The 24,160-nt window shown below is 45.2% G+C and overlaps 1 protein-coding gene across 1 annotated transcript in view; it reads right to left on the reverse strand.

Annotated features, from left to right (window-relative positions):
* The window catches only part of SLC7A9 (solute carrier family 7 member 9), a 715,482-nt gene that overhangs the window by 422,627 nt on the left and 268,695 nt on the right, over positions 1-24,160 (reverse strand). The window contains exon 4 of the mRNA XM_085639452.1: positions 3,254-3,496. Within this exon, the coding sequence (XP_085495578.1) occupies positions 3,254-3,496 (243 nt within the window). The remainder of the gene's footprint in view (positions 1-3,253; positions 3,497-24,160) is intronic.

Here is a 24,160-nt window from a genome sequence, read left to right on the forward strand (position 1 = left end):
CCACCACCACCTCATCAGGACCGCCAAAAGGACCTCCTTCACAGACCGCCTTGACAACAACGCACACAACAGCAAGGAGCTCTTCACTATCGTGAAGGAACTCTCAAACCCCAGCTCCAACGCCAACGACATCCCACCTTCACAAGCCCTGTGCGACTCACTCGCCACCTTCTTTCACTGAAAAATCACTGACATCCACGACAGCTTCAGACCCCGGACGACCCCTGCCGACCACACCGCACCGAACCCACCGCACCCCACCACCCACGAAACCCTGACAACCTGGGCCAACGTGAGCATCGAGGACACAATCAAGACCATGGGATCTATCCACTCCGGTTCCCCTTCCGACCCCCTCCCACACCACATCTTCAACGAAGCCAGCAAGTCCATCGCACCCCACCTGCACAAAATCATCAACCTCTCCTTCGAGACCGCCACCTTCCCTGAGAACTGGAAGCACGCAGAGATCAACGCCCTACTGAAGAAACCCAAAGCAGACCCGAGCGACCTCAAAAACTTCCGGCCCATCTCCTTGCTCCCGTTCCCAGCTAAGGTCATCGAGAAGATAGTAAACACCCAGCTCACGCGACACCTCGAAGACAACAACATCCTAGACCCATCACAATCAGGATTCCGCAGCAACCACAGCACCGAGACCGCCCTCATCGCCGCCACAGATGACATCAGGATCCTGCTAGACAACGGCGAGACGGCGGCCCTCATCCTCCTAGACCTCTCCGCCGCCTTCGACACCATCTGCCACCGCACACTACGCACATGCCTCCACGACGCAGGGATCCGAAACAAGGCCCTGGACTGGACCACCTCCTTCCTCTCCGGCAGAACTCAGAGAGTCCGCCTCCCCCCATTCCACTCCGAGGCCTTCAAGATCATCTGTGGCGTCCCACAGAGATCCTCCCTCAGCCCGACGCTGGCATCACTAGCACGCATCGCCCGACAACACGACCTCAACATAATCCCCTACACCGACGACACTCAGCTGATCCTCTCCCTCATCAAGGACCCCCTCACCGCCAAATCCAACCTCCACCAGGGAATGAAGGCCGTTGCCGACTGGATGGAGGACAGCTGCCTCAAACTGAACACAGACAAGACGGAAATCCTCATCCTCGGGTCCAACCCCTCCGCATGGGGCGACTCTTGGTGGCCCACATCACTGGGGTCCCCCCGGCCCCCACCGACCACGCACGCAACCTGGGAGTCATCCTCGACTCGAAACTCTCCATGACCAAACAAGTCAACGCAGTCTCCTCCACCTGTTTCAACACCCTCCGCATGCTCCGCAAGATCTTCAGATGGATCCTGACAAACACGAGGAAAACAGTCACCCAGGCCCTGGTCAGCAGCAGGCTCGACTACGGAAACGCCTTCTACGCCGGAACCTCGTCCAAGCTCATCAGCAGACTACAGAGAATCCAGAATGCCTCTGCACGCCTGATCCTGGACGTCCCGCGCCGTGACCACATCACCCCCCACCTGAGGAACCTGCAGTGGCTCCCCGTCGACAAAAGAATCTCCTTCAAGCTCCTGATCCACGCACACAAGGCACTCCACAAAACCGGCCCCGCCTATCTCAACAGTCGACTCTCCTTCTACGTACCCAACAGGAAACTCCGCTCCGCTGACCACGCCCTGGCCACGGTCCCACGCATCCGGAGAACTACTTCCGGGGGCAGATCCTTCTCCCATCGCGCCGCCAAGACCTGGAACACCCTCCCCCTACGTCAAACTGAAGACCTGCTGACCTTCAGGAGACAACTCAAGACCTGGCTGTTCGACCAGTAACATCTCCCCCCCCCTCCCCCCCTCCCCAGCGCCTTGAAACCCACCCGGGTATGTAGTGCACTTTACAAGTTACATGATTGATTGATTGAATCCACTTTAATGGCAGTCTAAACTCAACTACGCCACTTAATAGGTAATGAGATTCTGTAGGCGAAACAACAGTGAATCTGTGGCCCACGTTTAAGGCAGGCTAATTTATAAACTTGGTAAATCCAACGTGAGAGGCTCTAGGATGTTTCGTTATAGAATGTTTAATGTGAATTTAATTGGTGATTGGTGTAAGTTGCAGGAGATATATATATATAGTAGAGTTTTCTCATCGATAATTTTACAGCAAATGTTGCAGTGATATTATAAATGATGTCATAGAAGATGTCATGAGTGGTGTAATAAGTAGGGTACTTAGCAGTGCATGGCGAGGGTGCCAGTTATAGCTGCCTGAAGGAGTTAATTTAGAAGGAGGGGCATGGTCGATGACAAATGAATGGAGTGATTATGTCTCACTTATAATCTAATTGTGCAGTTTTCTCCATTTGTTGTGGCTAATTATGGTTTGATAATGCTGTTAATATTATCGGATCTAGGCTTGGACTGTTGAAATGGTCGTTTGGTGCTGAGATCGGCAGCATTGGATGGACTCTTCAAATACGGTAGAGGCTTGACTGAGATGGATGTACTAGTTCAGTATATCATTATAGTATAATTAACCTAAATATTTGCAGCAGTATTCTCTCATAACACTACTGTTTGACGATAGTTCTTTCATTCGCTCCCAGTGTGCTGAGTGAGAGGTTATTTCTGTTGGGGGACATTTCGTTTACATAAGCCTTTTGGCCAAACATTAAAAGTTTGGGTAAATATGTTTTTGGTCCTATGGATAATGGGCTTCTTGGATCAACAATCTCACAGATCTGGCCAGTGGAGAGAAGAAAATGAATACATAACATAAAAATGTACACTTTTATTGGGAAATAATCGCATTTAATTTCACAACTTTGCTTTCAACAAACATCCCCTTCAGACTATTTTATAATGGAAGCATGTTGGCTGTTAACCATGGTCCCATTCTATGTAACCAGCAATTGAAACGTGATGATATTATCGTACATAAGAACCTAGTTTTGGAAGTTAATCAATAACTGCAAACATGTGGCTTTTGTTTCAAAAAAGTGATAGAAAGTGGAAAATGTGTAATTCTCTCTTAGACTTAGACGTGTGCCGAATTTCATCAAAAGAAGGAAACCATGCTTATTATATACTATGTTTGGATTTTGTTAGTGATATATTGTGATAGTTAACTGTGTGGCTCACCTGTGTTCACAACAATATAAAACATTTAACATGTTAAAAAAGTGACTTGTTGAATTTTCACAATGATCAAGTATTTGACTTCTATTGTTCTGTTAACATTTGAAGGCAAAATATTAGTGTAGAAGAAACTTACAGATGGCAGCAGCTGCCAGGCACTTCACAGCCACTGTGGGAGGCTGACAGCCAGGATAGAATGGAGCGGACACATACTCTGCAAATCCGAGGCAAATTATAGCAAAGGCTGACGGTTTAATTACCAACAGACTAGACCATGAGAAGAGGTAGGCAGGAATTGGACCAAAGGCCTCCATAAGGTAAGGGTATTCTCCACCAGACTTTGTTATCATTGTGCCAAGTTCAGCAAAACATAGAGCACCTGCAACAAAGTAAAGGAAATACTAATGAATGATCAATCCGTTTTTAAATGACATACTAGTCAAGCTATTGATAACATCTGATGTGCCAGCTAGAAACTGGTTCTGTATCCTCGCTTATTTGTTTAAGGGCGACACTGTACTGATAAACTGCACTGAAAACTGTGTATGCTTCTCAGGTTGTGCGAGTCGTTCTGTGGTCTAAAACAACTTCCCCCAAACACAAATAAGTGTATAAATATGAGAGTGGAAACCCCTTATATTCCTAAGAAAACAAATATAAGTGATTATTCCCTGGAATAAGTGCAAACAAGTGTCTTCTTCGGTATATTATGTGATTCGCCACGAAAATTGTTAGTCCAAATAAAAAGTCAGCAGATGTTGAGTAAACCTTTGAATATGTTGGCACTCTTAAAAAAAAAAAAAAAATGAAGACGGGGGTAGTCCTTTATTTGTACTCCTGGGTCACCCACCACGTGATGGAGGTGAACAAAACTCAATTTGTTAAACGGCCCACAGAATGACTTTCTAAAGAAATATTGCGGGACTTCCTAAATCCACAACTCTCACTGTACTCTGAAAAGAGATGGATTTACTAGAATTGAAATTGTAACAACATTCAAGCCATTATTGCAGTGGGCTAACCTGTGGTCACATCAAAAATCTGTGTTTCACGGAAGCCTCCGTGATGTGATGAACTGATCCATAATTGTTTTCTTTCACAATACTCTTCACACTTTCTTGGAATGGTCCAGAAAGGAACAAATATCATCCAAATGGGTTAACCGACAGTGTTCCCATTTGGAGCATTTTGCACATTTCTGGTAATTTTCTGGAGTGGCAGCAGTATAACAGGAGATAGTCTGGTAATATTGCATGCCTTCTGGAAATTATAAGGAAGCTCATTTTTTTTTAGGGGAAACTTGCAATAATGAAAAAAGTTGCAGCCACAATAAGGCTTAAGCAGTCATTTGCCACAGCATCTGAACATATTTTAAATAATTTATAAAGGGCTTCCTGTAATGTTAATACCGGACCAGGTTCATGTACATGTTTAATATCACTTTCATACAGTCGTGGTCCCTATTCATCATAATTTGAGACCAACTCGCTTCCATTTGTTTGCTCAAGTTTACATTCAATACCCTTTAGTGAAATAGTTTACCTAAGTGTGAAAACAGTCAGAAATGGGTACAGTGCAGTAAATTGTGTCATCACTAGTGAGAAAGAGCATGTCACGCATATAGGATAGCGTATTGTAGCCAAAAGAATGAAGTAATGACTTTCTTTTTTTTTTATTATTAAATCTTTATTTAGACACCCGAATATACATAAACTTAAAATAGAAACATGTCAGCAGTATACTTTAAACCTTTTGGTACGTATGTAAAGGATGTCAATTATTTCTCTTTCCGCCCTCCGCTCCTTCAGAACTACAAATCCACCCAGCCCCTCAGCCTAGCCTGATCCCACCCCCCGCCCTCCCCACGAAACCAAAGGATACAGATTTGGATTAAGCCTTGCTGTAAACCTTGGAGTTTGGTATAATGCAAAATCTCTTTTCGACTTTCTTTAGTATCTCAGCTGTAAATTAGTTAAATAAATTAAATCATATCACGCCGTAACTTCATTAACCCAATTGGTAATTGGTAACCAGATTTCGAGCCCCCTTTTTTGGGCTCTTGAACCCCTTCTTCTGTATATCGCTTTCTCCCAACGGTAGATAGCTAGCAGTTTCCCCAACCAGCAGTATACTGAGGGAGGTTCTTTGTCTAGCCAGACAGGAGCCAAGCATAGCCTAAACACCGCCATAGCTGCAAATAGCAAGACCCAATTTGGGTTCCTCAATACTTGATTGCTTACTCCCAACACAATTACTTGTGGCGTGAGATCCACCTCGAACCCCAGCATAAGCCTAATATAGTTACCCACCTCACCGACAAGAGTTGATAGTCGGGGGCAAGGTGCGAGCATATGCACACTATCGGTAGCAAAACAACCGCAACGGATGCAATGTATACCTGTGGAGCCACCCCATTTAGATATCCGCGCTGGAGTAATGTACAAATTCAACCAAGTTTTAAAGCATTGTACTTGTAAATTTGCCGAAAAAAATGCAGTCTGGCTCAGTACTAAAGAATCCTCACATTCCCCTACCCCTGCTTGTACCACGTCCTGCCAGCGATTGGTATGGTTTATAAGATCATCCTCCATCACATTACTAAGTAGTTAACAGAATTTGGATATTGGTGATGGAGCCCCTAATGCCAGATCCAGTAAGGTAACTTTATGGCCCCGGATTGCCTTCTTAGATAGATAGTCCCTTACTTGTAAAAACTTAAAAAAAGTTTTTTTCCAATCCCAAATTTCCTCTTGATAATGTCAAACAAGTGCATTGTATTATCCACCATAAGATCGCCAATATGCCTTATGCCCCTATCCATCCATGTTCTCATATATCCATCTTGAAAAATTTCCGGCAGAATATCGTTATCCGCCAGAGGGGTGTATCTATGAATCCTACTTATTTTAAGTATCTTCCTAACTGCCGTCCAAACCTTAAATACTCCCAGCATAATTTTGAATTTCACTCTTTTAAAGTAAGCAAAATCAATATGTCGCATGAGACAGCCATGGGCCTCCGCCCCTAATACTAACCTATATATTTAGGTGTAGGATTTTTCCTCTGTTGCTACCGTCTCTTTTCCCAGTAATTCAGCCATCTGTTAAAGAGCTGACGCCCAATAGTAAATCTGGAGATTGGGGACAGACCACATCCCCCGATCTCTGGGTAGTGTCATATAGCATAGTGCTATCCGGGGGCGTTTACCGGCCAACAGGAATTTTGATATCCGATTAAAAGCAGAAAACCAAACCTTATTTATTTCGACTGGGATAGCTCTGAAAAAGTATAACATTTTGGGTAAAAATAAAATCTTAGTAGCGTTATACCTTCCTAGAAGTGTAAGGTGTAAGCAATTCATTCTATTAAAATCTGTTTTAGTCTTATGTAGCAATGGCTCCAGGTTAATTTGTACAATTTCGTCAGTATTGGCAGAGATCGCAACCCCTAGATATGTGGCCTCACCCACTACCCGTGAATCATTCAGGCCTTCGCTAGAATTTTTTACAATCATCGTCTTATTCTCATTGAGATGATACCCTGAAATGTTACCAAAATCTTCGGCCTCCCTTTCTACCTCCTTAATAGCCTCCATTGGGTTAGCTGTTATTATCGCAAGATCTTCAGCATAAGCTAGAATCTTGGTATCTCCGTCAATAGACTGAACAGCCTATATCTTATTATTCTCTGCAATTTTTCTAATTAAAGGATCCTTATACAACGCGAATAATAGCGGGGAGCAGGGGCACCCTTGCTGTGTGCCGCGGGTAACTTTGATTACATCGGATGTAGCACCAATCATGGCTATTCTAGCCACAGGTTCCTGATGCATACATCTGATGGCTCCAATAAAGCCTTTACCCAGACCTTTCCTTTCCATAATTGCCCATAGAAAAGGCCAGGAGACCCTATTGAACGCTTTTTCAGCATCGAGTTGTATTGCAGCCATAGGGTCTCCTGAAACCTTTGTATAATCAAAAAGCGTAATTATACGTTGAATATGTTCGATCGTGCCCCTACCCGGGACAAACCCATGCTGAAAGGGGGAAACTAGCTTCTTGATGACTATAGCTAGCCTCTTTGCCAGAATTTTGGAATACATTTTTACATCACTATTAACCAGCGTAATTGGCCGGTACGAACCCAGTTCTTTAACAGATTTACCTTTTTTAGGGAAGACTATAATATTGGCATATTTCCAGGAGTCAGGGGCTACCAAATCTAATTGTGCTCTGCGAAATACCTCCAACATAAATGCAGAGATCTGAGTCTTAAACTTTTTGTAAAATTCCCCTAGGATTAAGTCGGTTCCCGCGGCTTTGCCTGGTGGAAGGGAGTCTATAGCTTCAGTTACTTCCTCAATTGTGATTGGCTTGTCTAAGCTAGCTCTCTCCTTAAGAGAAAGCTGATCCAAAATGTGCCTCCTTAAGTCATCTTCAATTTCTTGGTCCCCAACCCGGACATCGTCAGTATATAGTCTTTGAAAAAAATATTTAAATGAAGTGAGAATAGCATCAGACTCACTTACCATGCCTACAATAGGATCTCTAATTTCCCTGATCCGTGTTTGTACCGTTTTTTCCCTCGTGCGTAAAGCTAGTAAGTGACCCACCCTCTCACTGTTCTCGTAAACCCTGGTCCTCCAAGCCATGTATTTGCCAGCCGATGTTTTGAGGGAGATCTCCGTAATGGCCGATCTTGCGATAGTAATCTTAAGTTGGGCTGCCTCTGATTTTGCCCCTGCAGATAGTACCTCTATCAGTTCTGCTTCTGCCTTACCCAGATCCTCATACAAGGCCTGTAGCAAGGCTTTATCTTTCTGTTGCACCTCCCAACCATACCTAGATGTTTCTCCTCTAATCCGTGCCTTTAGTGTATCCCACACTATTCCTATATTGGTGCTCCCAAGATTCTCCTCAGTAAACCTTGGGATCCATTCCTCCAATTGCTGTGTATACCCTTCTTCACTTAACAGAGCCCTGTTAAATGTCCATTATGTCTGAGAGGATTGGTGCCCGATATCTGTTTCAATCACCAAAGGGTTATGATCCGACATGACTTTGGGATACTTGCTTATTGAACAACCTTGTAAAAGCTCATGTGACACAAGAAAATAATCCAATCTCGCATGCACTTGGTGGGGTGCAGAAAAATACGTAAAGCCAGGATCAGACTCCATTTTTGCCGCCCATACATCTACTAACCCGTGCAGTGACTTAAGTTGAGACACTGATTTAAAAACTTGGGGTTTACGACCTTGGTACATCGCTCCTCTGTGGTTGGAGACCTGGCAGCTCAAGTTAATGTTCAGATCCCCGCATAATATCAGAGGAAGAGGCCACCCTCCAAGTTCAACCTTCAGCCAATCGAAGATTGCAGGATCATCCAACACTGAGCCATATGCAGAAAAGAGAGTAAACCTTTATTTTTCAAGGCCGAATTGCAGAATTGCAGAATTACCCATCTTCCCGTTCTGGCTACGGATGGTCGCAGAAAACTACCCATTGCTTTTCGAGCCAGTATTGCCACCCCTCTTGTATCTTGTATCGTGCTAGCAATAAGATGATAGCCAGCCATCTCTAAAACCCCTCTCCTGCAACCTTCAATATGTGTCTCTTGAAGACATAAAATGTCTGCCTTCAAATATTGAACAAATGCAAAAACAACAGTTGATGGACAGAATGCAGAACAATGTCATACATTCACCCCAGTACAGAGATCTGTGCCTAAATCCATCGTTTTTTTGCTCACCATGCCATTCCAGTTTGAACCCAGCCATATGCAAATCAGTCTTGACCCTGTGCCTCATGGGTACAGTCCAGCCCGAACTGCCAAGCCAGGTCCTCCCTGGACTGGAAACAAGCATCCTAGGACCGGTTTCGGGGTTTCACCCCTCTTCAGCCAGGATAGCTTGATTCCAGGAGCAAGCACGGGACCCACGTCTGGGCATACCCTTCCCACTCGGGGTGACAAATGCAAAAACAACAGTTGATGGACAGAATGCAGAACAATGTCATACATTCACCCCAGTACAGAGATCTGGGCCTAAATCCATCGTTTTTTTGCTCACCATGCCATTCCAGTTTGAACCCAGCCATATGCAAATCAGTCTTGATCCTGTGCCTCATGGGTACAGTCCAGCCCAAACTGCCAAGCCAGGTCCTCCCTGGACTGGAAACAAGCTTCCTAGGACCGGTTTAGGGGTTTCACCCCTCTTCAGCCAGGATAGCTTGATTCCAGTCGCATGGAGAGCACGGGACCCACGTCTGGGCATACCCTTCCCACTCAGGGTGACAAATGCAAAAACAATAGTTGATGGACAGAATGCAGAACAATATCATACATTCACCCCAGTACAGACATCTGGGCCTAAATCCATCGTTTTTTTGCTCACCATGCTGTTCCAGTTTGAACCCAGCCATATGCAAATCAGTCTTGACCCTGTACCTCATGGGTACAGTCCAGCCCGAACTGCCAAGCCAGGTCCTCCCTGGACTGGAAACAAGCATCCTAGGACCGGTTTCGCACAGGGTCAGACTGATTTGCATATGGCCATGTCTGAACTGGGGTGGTGGAGTGAGCTAAAGAATGATGATGGATTAAACCTAGATCAGTTGACTGGGGTGAGTGTTTGATTTGCTCAAACGCTCCGTCCATCATCCCCTTTGGTATCGCTTTGTTCGCCCTAAATTGGCAGGGTATGCCCAGACGTTAGTCCCTTGCTCACTTTGCCACTGGATTCAAGATAGCCTGGCTGATGAGCGTTATGAAACCGGTCCCAGGATGCTTGTTTCTGGTCCAGGGAAGACATGGCTTGGCAGTTCGGGCTGGACTGTTCCCATGAGGCACAGGGTCAGACTGATTTGCATATGGCCATGTCTGAACTGGGGTGGTGGAGTGAGCTAAAGAATGATGATGGATTAAACCCAGATCAGTTGACTGGAGGTGAGTGTTTGATTTGCTCAAACGCTCCGTCCATCATCCCCTTTGGTATCGCTTTGTTCAAATATTGAACGTCATGGCTAATTCTCCTTCTTTTTTGGGGATCGTTCAGCACACATATATTAATAGTTGCAATTCTAAGTTTCCTCATTGCAAGATAAACTACAATTCCAAAGCAGATAACAGTAAAGTACAAGAGATACCCAACTAAAGTACCATGTGCTCATCACCGTGCAAAGATTCCTCCCTACCTCCCTTTGTCTTCTATCATCCCCGCCCTCTTCCCCCCTCTCCATCCCCTTCAAAAAGGCAAAAAAGGTCCAAGGACCCTTGTGATGCCTCCTGCATGTGTTGTGCCCCCTAGCCGCTCCCTGCCAAAAAGAAAAGCCATACATATAGAGAAAAAGACAAAGCATGAAAAAAACATAACAGATGATTATTCAATTACATTTGCTATCCTACTACCATAACATATTTCTTAGAAAGTTCTTTCAAAAACTCCTGAGCCTGAATCTCCGACGAGAATACTCTTATTGTACCATTACAGGTAACTTTAAGTCTCGCAGGGTTCAGTAAAATAACTTGGCAGCCCAATTTCTGAAATGGTGTAATAAGCAGGCGGAGTCTCCATCTCCTCTCCACCGTTGTATGGCAAAAGTCCGGTCGGACAAAGAAGGAATGCCCTTCCCCCCACCCTCTGTGCATTTGGCCTAGCTTTCTCGAAAATAGATTGTCGGAGGAGAAAGTTGCCAAAGAATATCAGGATGGCCCTTGGTTTCTCATCTTGCCCAGGCCTCTTTTTAAGCATCAGGGGAAATCGATGCACTATCTGCACCTCAGACTCCCAATTCCAGTGAGCCAGTTCGGGAAAAGCCTCCTTAAGTAATCTCAACACGAAACCTTGAATATCACTCCCTTCTGCTTTTTCTGCAATCCCAAGTAGTCGGAGGTTGTTTCGGCGTTGTCTTTTTTCAAAGTCCTCCAGCTTCCAAAGTACGTCGGTCATCCTCCCTTCATTAATCGATGTTTGATGTCCACATATCTCTGCGCTGGCCTCGAGTTGCAGGATTATTTCTTCTAAAGCCGTGGTGTGTTCTGATATTTCTGTGCAGGCTTTATTGACTTTCTGCACTGCTCCTTGAAGTTTTTTGGTAGCCAGATGAGCCCTCTTATATTTATGACGTGCCTCGGTTTGCATTTGCTTCAGAGTTGAATATATTAGCTCCATAGATGGAGGTGGTGTATGAGATTCCGCGCTGTCTTTAGTCTCTACTAGATGTTCGGGGGCTGTCGCTTGATCCCTCACCCCATCCTCAAATTCCCTTTCAAAATGGGTGGCGGAATAATGCCATTTGATCTGACTTGATTGACTAAAGTCCAAGGTGAAGCCCTTGTCTTTGTCCGACCCTCTTGAGCTCCTCTTCTTAGTGCGAACAGGTGCGTGCTTTTGTGTGTCACATTTCGTGGGAGAGCTGCCACTGTCCCCCCCAGTCAGACCCTCTCCTGTTCCATGCTTCTCACTGTTGGATAGTTCAGATTTGTCTGTCATAGAGTAAAATTTATCAAGGTCTGGAGTCACTGGAATTTTGCCATCTCCCTGAGCGCTAGCCACATGATTCCACCTTAAGGCCTGTGCAGGGGGGAGTTCACCTATAGCATGCATGATATTGACGGTGTCCGTGCCTTCTTGTTGTGCAGTGCCCTCGGTTCTTGGCATCCCCTCCTCTGAGTACGGTAAAATTAATTCCAGGAGTTTCCGTGGGTGACATGGCAGATCTGATAACAGATTTGTCCAGCTCTACAGCCTCTGGCGAAGTTTCTCCTAAGCTGTGATTGCTGTTATTGAGCAGCACTCCCCTTGGGACCGCCTTGCTAGAGCTATCTGGATTTGTTTTTGCGAGAGGGTTGCCTTTACCTTTGCTGGGTTTTTTTCCCGGGTATTTGCAGACCCCCGGCCGGCAAATATCCCAGGTATAGTTTGTTGTTTTGGTCTGGTGCCCGTTTCACTGGGCCGCTGTTCCCTAACATCCCTCTCGTTATTTGCCCCGTCTTTGCACGGTTCCACACATTGCAAGTCACTCTTGTTCGGGTTCGGAATCAGGCCTCTCTCCTCTGTGGTCGTACGCCGAGTCAAGGATGCACCTTTGGCTCCAGCGGGAGCGCCGATGTCTTTAAAAGCGGACTTCCTTTCGCCGGCATGATGCAATGAACAAAGCCCGTCAGCCTAGTCTTCACGGCTACAATGTTGTGCGCAATCTCCACCGCTCCGATCTCTGTCAGCCTTACCGTGGCAAAAAAGTATCGGTGAACCTCCCGGAGCCTCCGAAGCACTTCACTTCTGACACCGGTAACCGCCGAGAGAAGCGTCTTCAGAGCACGAGCCGTCAGAGCACCGATTCGCTGCAGCCTCATCAATTCTTCGTCCTGCGATAAGTTAAATCCGCAAATCCATTAGAGTAACTGTGAGTAATCTAAATAGCGTTCTAACACATTAAATTAATGCCCTTTTCTCGCTTCATTAGAGACTCAAATCAGCGCAGCAGGTGGAGCGTCTTTCCACTACGCTCACGCAGCCTCCATCTTGCCTCGAAGTAATGACTTTCTATTAAACTTGGAACCCTAAAAAGATACGTTTGTATTAGCCTGCATAACCTGTTGACACAGTAAGTCACTGTACCAATAGAGCTGAGAGGCAAAAGAAAAGAGATAGCTATTGAGGACAAGAAACAGAATGAAGGCTATAGGATCAGAGAGATCTAGATGGGCATGAAATGTAAGTAAGGCTTCATTTGAGAATGTCCATAATAGTTTGGGTTTGTGTCCTATTGTTGATTGAGTACAGCGCTGAGCATATGCAAAATTATTGCGGGGGGGGGGGTCTAGTTTCTGTAGGACCCTGTCCAGGGATTTCCATATATTAAGGGTGTTAATCGAAATGTCAGTCGATTTTTGATCTGAGTTGTGTGCATCCCAAATGTAGGTAGCCGAAGTTCACAAGGTGTGTGTACGTACATGTTTGGCTTGCAGAGTTCAGCTCTATCAAGATGAGCTTGGTGGCGATCGTTGCAACCCCCAGTGTCTGCTAAAGTTTAGTTCATGTTAGACCTGTTATCCTTGGTGTAATCTTCCAGAACCTTTTTGCCTTCACTCCCCCTGTTTTCTGAATCTCATTGTTATTGCATTAGGACTCTTTGCATGTTACCACTGCTATTAAGTGCTAAAGTGATTGTTCTCTCTCTCTAAAACATGATACAATTGGCTTAGACCTCATTGACATATTCAGTTTACTTATAAGTGACTAGTGTATGGTGCTGCATGTATCCAGTGCCTGTAAATTAAGTGCTTCTAGTGGGCCTGAAACAATCTTTGTGCCACACAGTTGAGTTGCACTTTAAAATGTGTCTCAAGCCTACCACTACAGCCTGTAGTGCAGTTTTAAAACTGCCGATTCAACCTTGTAAAGTAAACCTTTTGCAAGGCCTAAACCTTCCTTTCTAAAACGTACAAGTCACCCCTAAGGTAGGCCCGAAACAGCCCATATGGAAGGGTGCAATTTATTTAAAAAGTAGGACACGTGTTTTAAAGTTTTGCATGTCCTGGTAGTGAAAAAAACCTGAATTCATTTTTCACTACTGTAAGGCCTCTCTCTCCCATTGGATAACATTGGGTTACCTTATTACATTTAATAAGTGCTGATTTTGATTTTAAGTTACAATTCTGGAAAGGCCACTTTTAGAAAGTTCGCATTTTCTGTCCAAACATCTGGTGCCCGTTCCCTGAGTCTCATGACTGAATAGCTGGCAGTTGGTCTTTGTGTATTCCTCCCAGACAGTGAGACAAAGGAGGACTGGGTGGGTGTGACTGAAATATTCCCTGCCCCAACTTTATTTCAGAGGGCTGCCTCCAGCACACACACCAAGGAATGTGACACCAGTCTTTTGTCACCCCAGACTACTCGGAATCTTGGCAGGGGAAAGGAAGAATTTTCCAGAACCAGATGTGGGGGTAGATAGGATGTCACCCCTACTGCAAAATCAGGCACCAGGTATAAATAATGAATCTCCTGAACCCCCTCTTCAGTACACTCCTGAACCTGTGGACTACAGAGGAAAGAGTGCCTTGCTCCCCAAAGAACTGCCTTGTTCTTCAGATGACAGCCCCGCTGCCACCGGAGGACTGCCCTGCTGCTTGAGGCCTGCCTTGTTCTTCAGAGGACTGCCCCACTCTTTGAAAAGGAAGACTGGACCTGCTCCTTTATCCCAGGCTAACGTGAGAGACTCCAAGGGACAGTTGGCTGACCTCCTGTTCTAAGCTACTTGGACACAGCAAGTTCCATAGGGCTCCCTGTAGCTGCACAGTTAACCTGCTGCACTGGACCTGCCTGAGCCCTGCTGGCCTCTGCTAGACTGAGTCCCTGATCCCCAACTGGTGCCTTACCAGGTCCTGAACCTCTGGTTGGCATCATAGTGCACTACTCTGCAAAGAAAGGTGAAATCCTGAAGTTTTAGGCTCTTCGCGACCGCAAACTGGTGCGTCCATGCTGAGACTCTGCTGCTTACGAAGACCACCTACGCGAAGCCCCAGTGAACCTGACTCTTTGCGTTCCACCAACGCGAGATCTGCACTTCTGCTACAGCAACAACAGCCCACAGTGACTGCCAATATGAAACTCCAGCAACTACTGTCCAACCGGACCTTCGCACTACAGCGATGACCGCCTGTTACTCCAGGCTTGCTCTTTGCACGAGAGCAAAGCTCTCTTTGCAGCTTCCTCCACTGCGAACAGAACTCTTCGAGCCAGACTTTTGAAAAGGTAACTTTTTCAGCTGGACTAACCTGGACCCTGTATCTAGTCTGCACTCACTGTTGCCTTGAACTTGTGACTTTCCCCCAATCTAACATGACCAGATGACCGGGAGTGGAGCTCCGTGCTTTTAGGCATATATCTACTTAAAACTTTAAAATTGCATATCACTGGTTCTACAGATTGGACTTTGTCATTCTGGTATCATTTCATTTACTAAAATGTACTCTTTTTCGAAATTGGTGTGGGATTTTTTTCTTGTGTGGTATTAATCACTTATTACTGTTTGTGTACTGCATAAACACTTTACGCTTTGCTTCTAACTTAAGCCTGCCTGCTTTTGTGCCATGCTAACAGAGGATAAGGCACTGGTTAGTTTAGTGACCTTTTTGGCTGCCATGACAAGGATTGTCGTTGTTGTTTGAGTAGACTTTTCACCCACCTAACCAATAACCCACTTTCTTACATTCTGCATGAAAGTTCATCTTTCCAAGAGTTTTGAAAACTCCTTGCACTGATTGGCTTCACTTGTACTGTACAAGCTGCAAATGGACTGATTAGTTAAATGTGTGGCAGTTTTTAAAAATGCTTCTATTCACATGACGTATGGTAAAAGATAAAAACACGCTCATGGGCACATGGCGCTGGTATGTGCTTTTGGCATACCCATGGTGGGACAGTGATGCAGCCTGCAGGTTAGAGTAGCTGAAGTGTGGTAGAGCATGTTTTTTTTTGCAGTTCCAAGTTCCACGGGGAGAGATGGAAACCCACAAATTGTTTGGGAGATGAAAAGCAACAGGAAAAGGGGGCAACTGTCAGTGGTCTCACTGAGAAATGGCGGCTTCAGGGTGTCCCACACAGGAGTTTACAGTATCCTTCCTCCTCACAAGTGAAAAGTGATAGTCTTTGCCCATGCCTTGAAATAGGGGGGTCGAAACAGGCATGTGTAGAAGATGCACATAAGAAGAGGCAGTACTTCATCTGCATATATCTGAAATTGAAAGATTGGAGGCAGAAGGAAGGCCATGTCAAAGATGTTCCCAAGAAAGTAACTCACAAAGTCACTGTAGTGATCAGACCTTATATTTATTCTCTAATGGCAATGTTATTGAAGACAGCTGTCATCAATGCCTTAATTGAGAGGTGGGCGGTAATTGAAAGCCCACTGAGTACTGTCAGGTTTCCAAACCCATTTAGAAGTGGGGAACTGCTTCGGTTCCATTGGTGGAGACTCAGCTCACTCTGATTTCGTAAATACCTTCATGGTGGAGCAGCCGCCATATACACTACTGACTCCACGTCGTTGGAAGACGGCCCAATTTAGCCCTTGCAAGCCAATGCTGTTCTGGGCCGGAAGAAAGAAACAATATTCCCCCTTAATATAGTTTTTTCCATATCAGAAACAAACCCCTGCTTTGGGTGTTTGTGTCTGGGGGAAAACATAGTGTCCAGGCCAAAATGTCTTTGAAAGTGCCCCTCCTTTGTTGTCCGAGGCACTTTTGAGAAAATACCCCACCAAAACGCTGTCTTAGAGAGGCCTGCCAGTTCACCACCTGGAAACCACTCTTTTCCTCACCTCTGAGAATCCTTTTCTCAACCAGATTAATCTCTGGCGTCGCTATATAGACGATATCCTTCTACTATGGCATGGAACACATGGAGACCTCCTATCATTCACGTATTGGCTAAACAACTGTCAAAACCATCTTACATTCACTAGTGATGTTAGAACTAATGACCTCTCCTTCCTCGATCTCACACTGCACGCAGAAGAAGGAACCATAGGTACTAGCCTCTATCGCAAGCCCACAGAACGCAACACTCTCCTGATGTATTCCAGCTATCATCCTAGAGGCTTAAGAGACCAGTTCCTTCACATTCGAAGAGATTGCAAATGGCGAAAAGACTACTTTAGAGAGGCCGCCATTCGCTCTGAAAAATTGATATCCAGAGGCTATCCCAAATGCATTGTATTATGTGCCTCAAAACGGGCATGGTATTGTCACAGGGAGGTCCTCCTCTCCCCCTCAGCAAAAAGAACTAACCTGCGCATTCCATTTGTTTCTAACTACAGCCCGTCAAGCAACTTGATCAGCAGAGTGATAAAGAGAAACTGGTCCATCCTACGCACTCATGCTCCTTTCAAGGAACCCCCCCTCTTTTCATATCAAAGGGGCAATAACTTGTCGGATAAACTGGTCCACGCCATTACATGGCCCATAGAAGAAAAGAAAAAACAATTTGTGACTACCCTATGGGGCCTCCCCTCGATTATAGGCCATCACAAATGCCAAACCTGTGCAGCCTGTAACCTCACCCACAATACAAAGGAATTTGTTACACCAGGACAAACACACCAACTAAAAAACTTTTCCAACTGCCGCACAAACAATGTTATCTATGCTATCCGATGCCCGTGTAATCTTCTTTACATCGGTCAGACAAATCAGATGGTAAAACAGCGTATTTTTCAGCACCAAAGCCGCATAAGATGCAATGTTGAAACTGCACCACTTGTTGCGCACTACAAAGAGAAAAACCATTCGGAAATCGTACTGATTTGGCAAGTGATCGACCGTCCAGCACTCTCACTCCGAGGCGGTAACCTGCAACTCCTACTGAACAATTGTGAATGCAGATGGATTGCACGCTGTGACTCGCTCAACCATGGACTGAATACTTTGGATGAGTGGAACGCAGTCACCACTACATCCTGACCTCTTCAACTGTTCTTCTCTGTCCCCTTGATATTGACTTCACATAACACATGATGGAATCCTCTCTATTATTATCTTTGTTCAGGTTTGTTTACTGCCCCTTTCTTTGCCCCGTACCCTAAAGGACTATATATATATACACTATATATAATTATTTGCATGAAAACCTTGAATCTGCCCTTTTCAAGCATTTAAATAATATGAGGCACATGCAATTATTTGTCCCCATTTGGTTTTCCCTCATTGTACATTACATTGACAATTAATGCCACGATTTAATTATGTACATACTGTATGAAGTTTTGTCTCTTGACCGTTTTTCTTAATTGAGCCACTGCCACACTTGTTTCTTTCTTTTTTCAGCAATTGACAAAATGTTAAAATACAAATAACAGCTAAATATATGTGGCTGCCTACAGCCTTGAACCCTTCACCCTCTGTGTCTTTTTTCTGCCACCACTTATCGCCGCCCACCCCACCCCGTATACGCTTGTAATTCACCGGACGCTTCACTCACCCAATACCCTCCGGATTTACTTCCAGCCTCTGATCCGGTCACTCACGGACCGATCTGCATTGCCGCCACAACAACCCCAAACATTTAACTCCCAGGTAAGCCCTGATAGCTTCTGGCGATACCTTGACCAATTGACCGGTTTTCATCGCCTTTGAGCACCTTGCCTGACTCCTTCCTCCCCGTCTCTCATGTACACAGATTGACATCCTGGCACCCGGACTCTCCAAATTGCTCCCGGTTCCCGCTCGATATTGATCCCTACATGCAGATTCTTTCATTGGGTAACAGCTGACATACCCTTGCTGAGATTTAATTAATTTTGCCTTGTCACACTAAATCTGCCCCCCCCTTTTCCTCCCATCCCCAGGACATATGCCACGCGCTGATTTGTGCTCCCTCCCCTCATAAACCCTTGATTTCAAGGTTGATTGGACTCCTTGATTCTACTCAAAAACCCCGCTCAGGTATTCATTTTCAGCCCTTTTTTGTCCCTTTCAACGTCGGGCTTCTTTTTGACATCTCTAACCTCACTTCTCCCATTCCCCTTTACAGCACTCCTTTAAAATTATGACCATTGTCCTGATGATGGCCTGGAATCAATCAGGCTGAAACGCCATCGACCTCTCCCAGCAAAGAACTTTGGCATTGCTGTGGTCAATTTTATTTATTAATTGTTTATAAACTACACTGTATATAATGTTTTGTTTCCTTTGACCGCATTGTTACCTCATCAATTTTTCACAGTTCACGCTGCCTTTCACCCTTGTGTCACTGCGCCGTTCACTATCACGCCCAGTGCTTACTTGAGTGTTTTGGTCATTTGTACTTTTATTGTACTGTAGTGCTGTAATAACTACTTACAATATAACATTTTCCTCTCATTCCCTTATGGTCTCCCTTCCCTTTTTTCCCCCACCTTATGTGATTTATATCACTAATTCTGAACTTGCTATGTTTTAAATGATTTCCAGTTGAGACGTTGTTGTTTGTTATAGTCTATAGGTAAGGGCAAAGCCTAATCCCACCTTCCCGGAAATTGGGTGTTGTTGGACAAATCAGTTCATCGGAATGTGGCACGGTTAAGGGATGCTTTGCTAATCTAAGCTGTATTAGGCACCAATGCCGGAACAAGCAGCGTCAAGGCTAGAGTACTGAGCAATGTGTTTGAAGCTGGCCTTGTAAATTTACAATCTAAAAGGACATTCATGTATTTTCTATGTATTTTATAGAAGGCAAATCACGTTCCAGAAAACATCAGAGTACTGTACAATGTTCGACTGAGGGGGTCCAACATAAACCGTTACATATATGGCAGCGATTGTCATTCTTTGCCACTGAGATTTAAAAAAAAAAAATACTTTTGTTACTGCTATTTCAATTGTACAAGACCACAGTGGTAGAAAGTAGATCATAGTCTTATTCCGAGATATAAACTAGTATTATGGAGCACCGTCTGGGCTATGGAAAATAGGAAGACCAAACCCAGAGCCAGTTCATGAAGAGGAACCTACACACCACCATATTGTGACCCGAAGTTTCCCTTATTTATATTGAATCATGTATACATTTTTGACCCTGTGCATAGCCCAGCCAATAATTCATTATGTTGCTAAACCAGCCTTTCAAAGGCTGGGTGTGGTTCATAAATGTGGGCGTTCAGCATAGCACATTATGTCTTTAATGCTGCCGCTGAATAGCAAGGAGATTAGTTAACTGGGCCTATACATTTGGAGGCTGGTGGGTTGTGGCATGACTCTGGTTTCTCAGGTTTTGGCCCAGACTGACTCAGTAGCCCTGCTCAGACGGAATGTTGAAACCAGCCTTTCCACAGCTCAGTAGACTTGGAATGTAGATGTTGAGCCAAGCACGTTAATTGTTTCATGTAAGCTCTGGGAGATAGGGGTGCAGCCAGGTTTGCTAAATTAGACCTCAGCTGTGCTACAACACTAAGGTATGCACAACTTACTGCACTCATTTGTGCACTGGAGGAAGGTGGGGCAGGGAAGTGGGCTGCTATGATCATCAATTTATAGGGTATTTTCTAAGGCTTGAGCTCATCCTCGCCAGAGTTGGTCCCTTTTAAAGCCACCATCTTGCAGCCAGATGGATTTTACAAATGTGCTTTTCATGTATGTCAGTTATGCCATGCTCTATTGTTAGGCCTGCCTCAGGCCCCATCAGTTCCACTCCAAACTGGACCCTCAATTACAGTCAGCATCTCACACAGCAATGTGTGCATTGTCAAGGAGGCTGCACCCTCGGGCAATACCAAATCACATCCTATCCGCAAGGGTCAGATCATCCTTGATCCATTGCTGGTCCAGTGCTCAGGCTGCCATCCAGCCCCAGGTCATGTAGTGTGGAGCAGACTGGAAAGGGATGAGAAGAGGGATCTGCATGACTCAAGGACATATGCATGTCAAGTCACTGCCAGTGAGGTGCATCTTGAAAAGCAGTGCTCTTGGTTCAGTGTGGTCCATAACAATGAAGGCTCAGATTTTCGAGCACAGTCATAGCATGTGCCTTGTTTAGCATCTCCCTGCTTAGCTCTCCTTTACTTCGCAGTGTCCTGTACCTGCCAGAGATGTAGTGTCTGTCTGCTAAATATTGTGGAATTGGAAGGTTTTAAATTACCAGCAGGTCATCTTCAAGACGCTCAATGTTTTATGGCAGTCAAATCAGGACCTTAAGGATCGGCTGCCATATACTGAACTGATGTGCTTGGAGCACTCAGATTTTTAGGGACTCTGTCATTGTTTCCATAGTACTATCTGAGTAGCCCTAGGCTGTGGGGGCCTATCATCATGGTCTTTTCTGGAGAGCCCCGAACCAAGCGCCTGTTTTATCGACATGCAGGGCATAAAGTGAATTAATTTATCCAGATTTTTCTTTGAGTTAGTACTTTATTTTCAGGTAGTACAGCTCGGGAACAGCGAGCAAGGTTTGCCTCTTTCTGTTACTGGTCTGTGCTGCTGTTAATGTAAAATGGCCTGTAGGAATGTTGTTGCATCACCACTGGTGTTGCCTCTTTTTTAAGATGCCGTGCTCTGTACTTATGCACAGCACAGAAGCCCATCCCTATGAATATTGTATTGTAGTTCCGTTATTATAGCACTTACTACCCCTGAAGAGGCTTTGAAGTGCTTTACCTGGGCACACTCTGCTCCGGAACCTATGGTGAGTGTCTGGTCAAGTGTCATTGAGATTAGTCTTGTGTGTTCAAGCGAACCAATTTGTAGAAATGCATTATTAGAGATTAAGACACGACAATGTTGTGCTCGGAGAGAGGAGGCATGCAGAGGATAGAAGGGAAGAAGAGGGCCATCTGAAAGGAAAGAAAAAAGAGGTAACAAGCAGAATTCTTAATTCAAGGTCAGTTTTTGGTCCCGATTTTAAATAAAGATGACGCTTTTTGAAATAGCATGCAATGTGAGGATGCACAACTGCAGAAACAGAATTCTTTGCATGTGAAGACCATGTTATATTGGGTATGTTTGAGAGCCACTAGAATCAGATGAACTGTCGGTCCACTACTAGGCTACCATTAGACCACCGCCTCAGCTAGGAGAGCTGATCAGCTATGTAGTTGGAAGGGTAAAGTAAATGCTGGATGCAAACATTAAAAGGATATTCTATGTGCCCTTCAAAACAAATTATATCAACAAAAGCTACTTACAAAGAGAGATGGAACTTTTAGTCCATTTTTGGGTGAAAAGGAGTTGAGAAGGTGTAAGCTAGTGCTGAAAACAATAGAGATAAGTTTGGGCTTACCTGGAGAAGTGCTCCCCTTTAGAACAGGGTGCTTGCTGCATTGGGATCTGCAGCACCTTCTTTTACAGTGCACATTCATGACCACTTTGTGAGACTAATGACGACAGTGAGTAAAATAGGTCCTCGTACTACCACCATTCAGGCAAACTCTTCACAACCACAGACATCTGCTGCTCCCACGCACGTAACTGTGACATGGTCCCTTGTGGGGTTGCGACTGAACCCCATGCTCTCAAGAGACCTTGTATCCAGTGGCTTTTCTACTGCAAATCATTGTAATCAGGCTTGTGAGTCCAGTTACTTCAGAAGAACAGTCTCATGACTAGAACCCCCAGAACTCGTTTGATCAAACGAAAGCCAGGTCCTGGAAACATAGGCAGCAACCTTCCAAGGTTTACACAATGCTGTGTGGAAATCTGCGGTGTTGCACTGCTTATCCTAACTAAGATCTAAGGCTTCTGCAACCTTAAACTGCGTTCTCTGGGCCAAACACCTTTCCCAAGTTTTAGGGCTGCAGGGTGAGATGTCAGCCATGTGTTAATGAGTAACCCTGTTAAAATATCAGGATTACACTTTTCGGCAGCATTGAGGTATGGCGTGTTTTTCGAGACCGAAACTTAAACATTGAAGGTTAAACGTTTCTACTTAAACATGAATGGATTTGTATGTATTTAAGTTAGACCTGTACTAGTTACCTTGCGGTATTGATCAATAAAGTGGCAGGACCATGAAATATGACCTTGATGAAAGCGAGGTATCTCTTTCCGCCCAGAATTGGTCTAGAGTAAGATATGTACTATCCAAAAATAGCTGCTCCACCCTCAGCAGTCCACCCCCGCAATATATCCCTCTCTTTCCCATCCGTTGTCAGAGGGAGGCAGGGGTTCTCCAGGAGAGAAAAGTGCTGGGACTAGAGGGGCCCAACTGGGCCCTCTCTGGCATATGCCAGATAGACCAGGTGGCACATTGAGCGTTTTAGATAGCCCGGGTCGATCTCGGGGTTCTAACTGCAATGCTGGTTCGTAAGTCTCCCGGCAGCACCTGAGCTCGTTCAGTCGGGACATGAGTGGCGTCATCTGTTTGGCGACACCAGTGTGCCATAAACTGTGACTGCGCAGCATGATTGTATCGTTCCAGAACTGCCACTGTGAATCCTCCTCGTGCATATGGCAGGGTAAGTGTCTTCCATCGAAGTGTCGGATCCCCAGGTATCGGACTAAGCTGTCGAATCTTCGTAAGGGGTAGTCCATCGCTAGCCTGTGGGCATTTCCGATTTGCACCAATTGCTACACATGCCAGACATGCTGCCAACCCACCCTAGCACTGCTATGAGTGGCACAAGGTTCACATCCGGATCTTTCACAAAAAGTAGCATGGGATTCACCTATAGCGATGATAATATATGCTTCTTTGGGAACGTGAGCCCTCGATGCATGTGTGCAGGTTAACAGCCAGGTAGCCAAAGGTTCCATGGCGAGATCAAATAGCCGTGGCAATAGGGGGTATGCCTGCCTCGTTCCTCTGCTGACTGGGAATTTTCGTGCAGATCCTAGCTGGGGGGTTGGTGTATAGCAGGTGGATTAGGTTCAGTTTTTTAAGGGAATAAGTAGTTTGCAGAGGATCACAAATAAAAAAGGCTATTCAAGGGAATTTAAATGCCTTTTCAGCACCCAGGAGTACGGCAATGGCCTTCACCTCCAGGCCAATTTGTGGCAGAGTGGTAAAGAAGGTGCGCCAATTTTAAGTGTGGCCCTACTTGGCATGAACTCCACTGCTCCGGCAGCACCAGGTCAGTCGTCAAAGGAGCCAATCTGTTTGCAACGACCTGTGCTAGAATCTTGTCGAGTTTCAAAAGAGACAATGGTCTGTAGGATTGACAAAGCCGTTCATCTTTGCCGGGTTCGAATGTTGCAGTATCGCATCGCTTCTCTTGTGATAGGAGATAATTGTCTAGTATTTACAGCCTGCTGATGAAAAGTTGCCAGCTGTGGGGCCAGTATTTGTTTGAACGTTTTTATAAAACTCGGCTGTGAGGACTTCCAGCTCACCAGGCTGTAAATGGCCAAAGTGATTTCCTACGCATCAACAGGTTCAAGGAGGAACTCTCTGGATGCCCCCTCAAAATAGTCCAGCTCAAAGTTGGTAAGATATTGCGACAGATCAGCGTCTACTTTTGTTAAAGGTCTTGTGTACAGTGTGGAGTAGGTTTGTGTGGACCTCACGCATTATAGCAGTTCTATGCCTTCGTATTTCCCTTGTCCAGTCTGAGGGAGTCTATTATGCCTTGTGTGC

The sequence above is a fragment of the Triturus cristatus genome, chromosome 12 (assembly GCF_964204655.1).
Source record: "Triturus cristatus chromosome 12, aTriCri1.1, whole genome shotgun sequence".
Classification (NCBI taxonomy): Eukaryota; Metazoa; Chordata; class Amphibia; order Caudata; family Salamandridae; genus Triturus; species Triturus cristatus.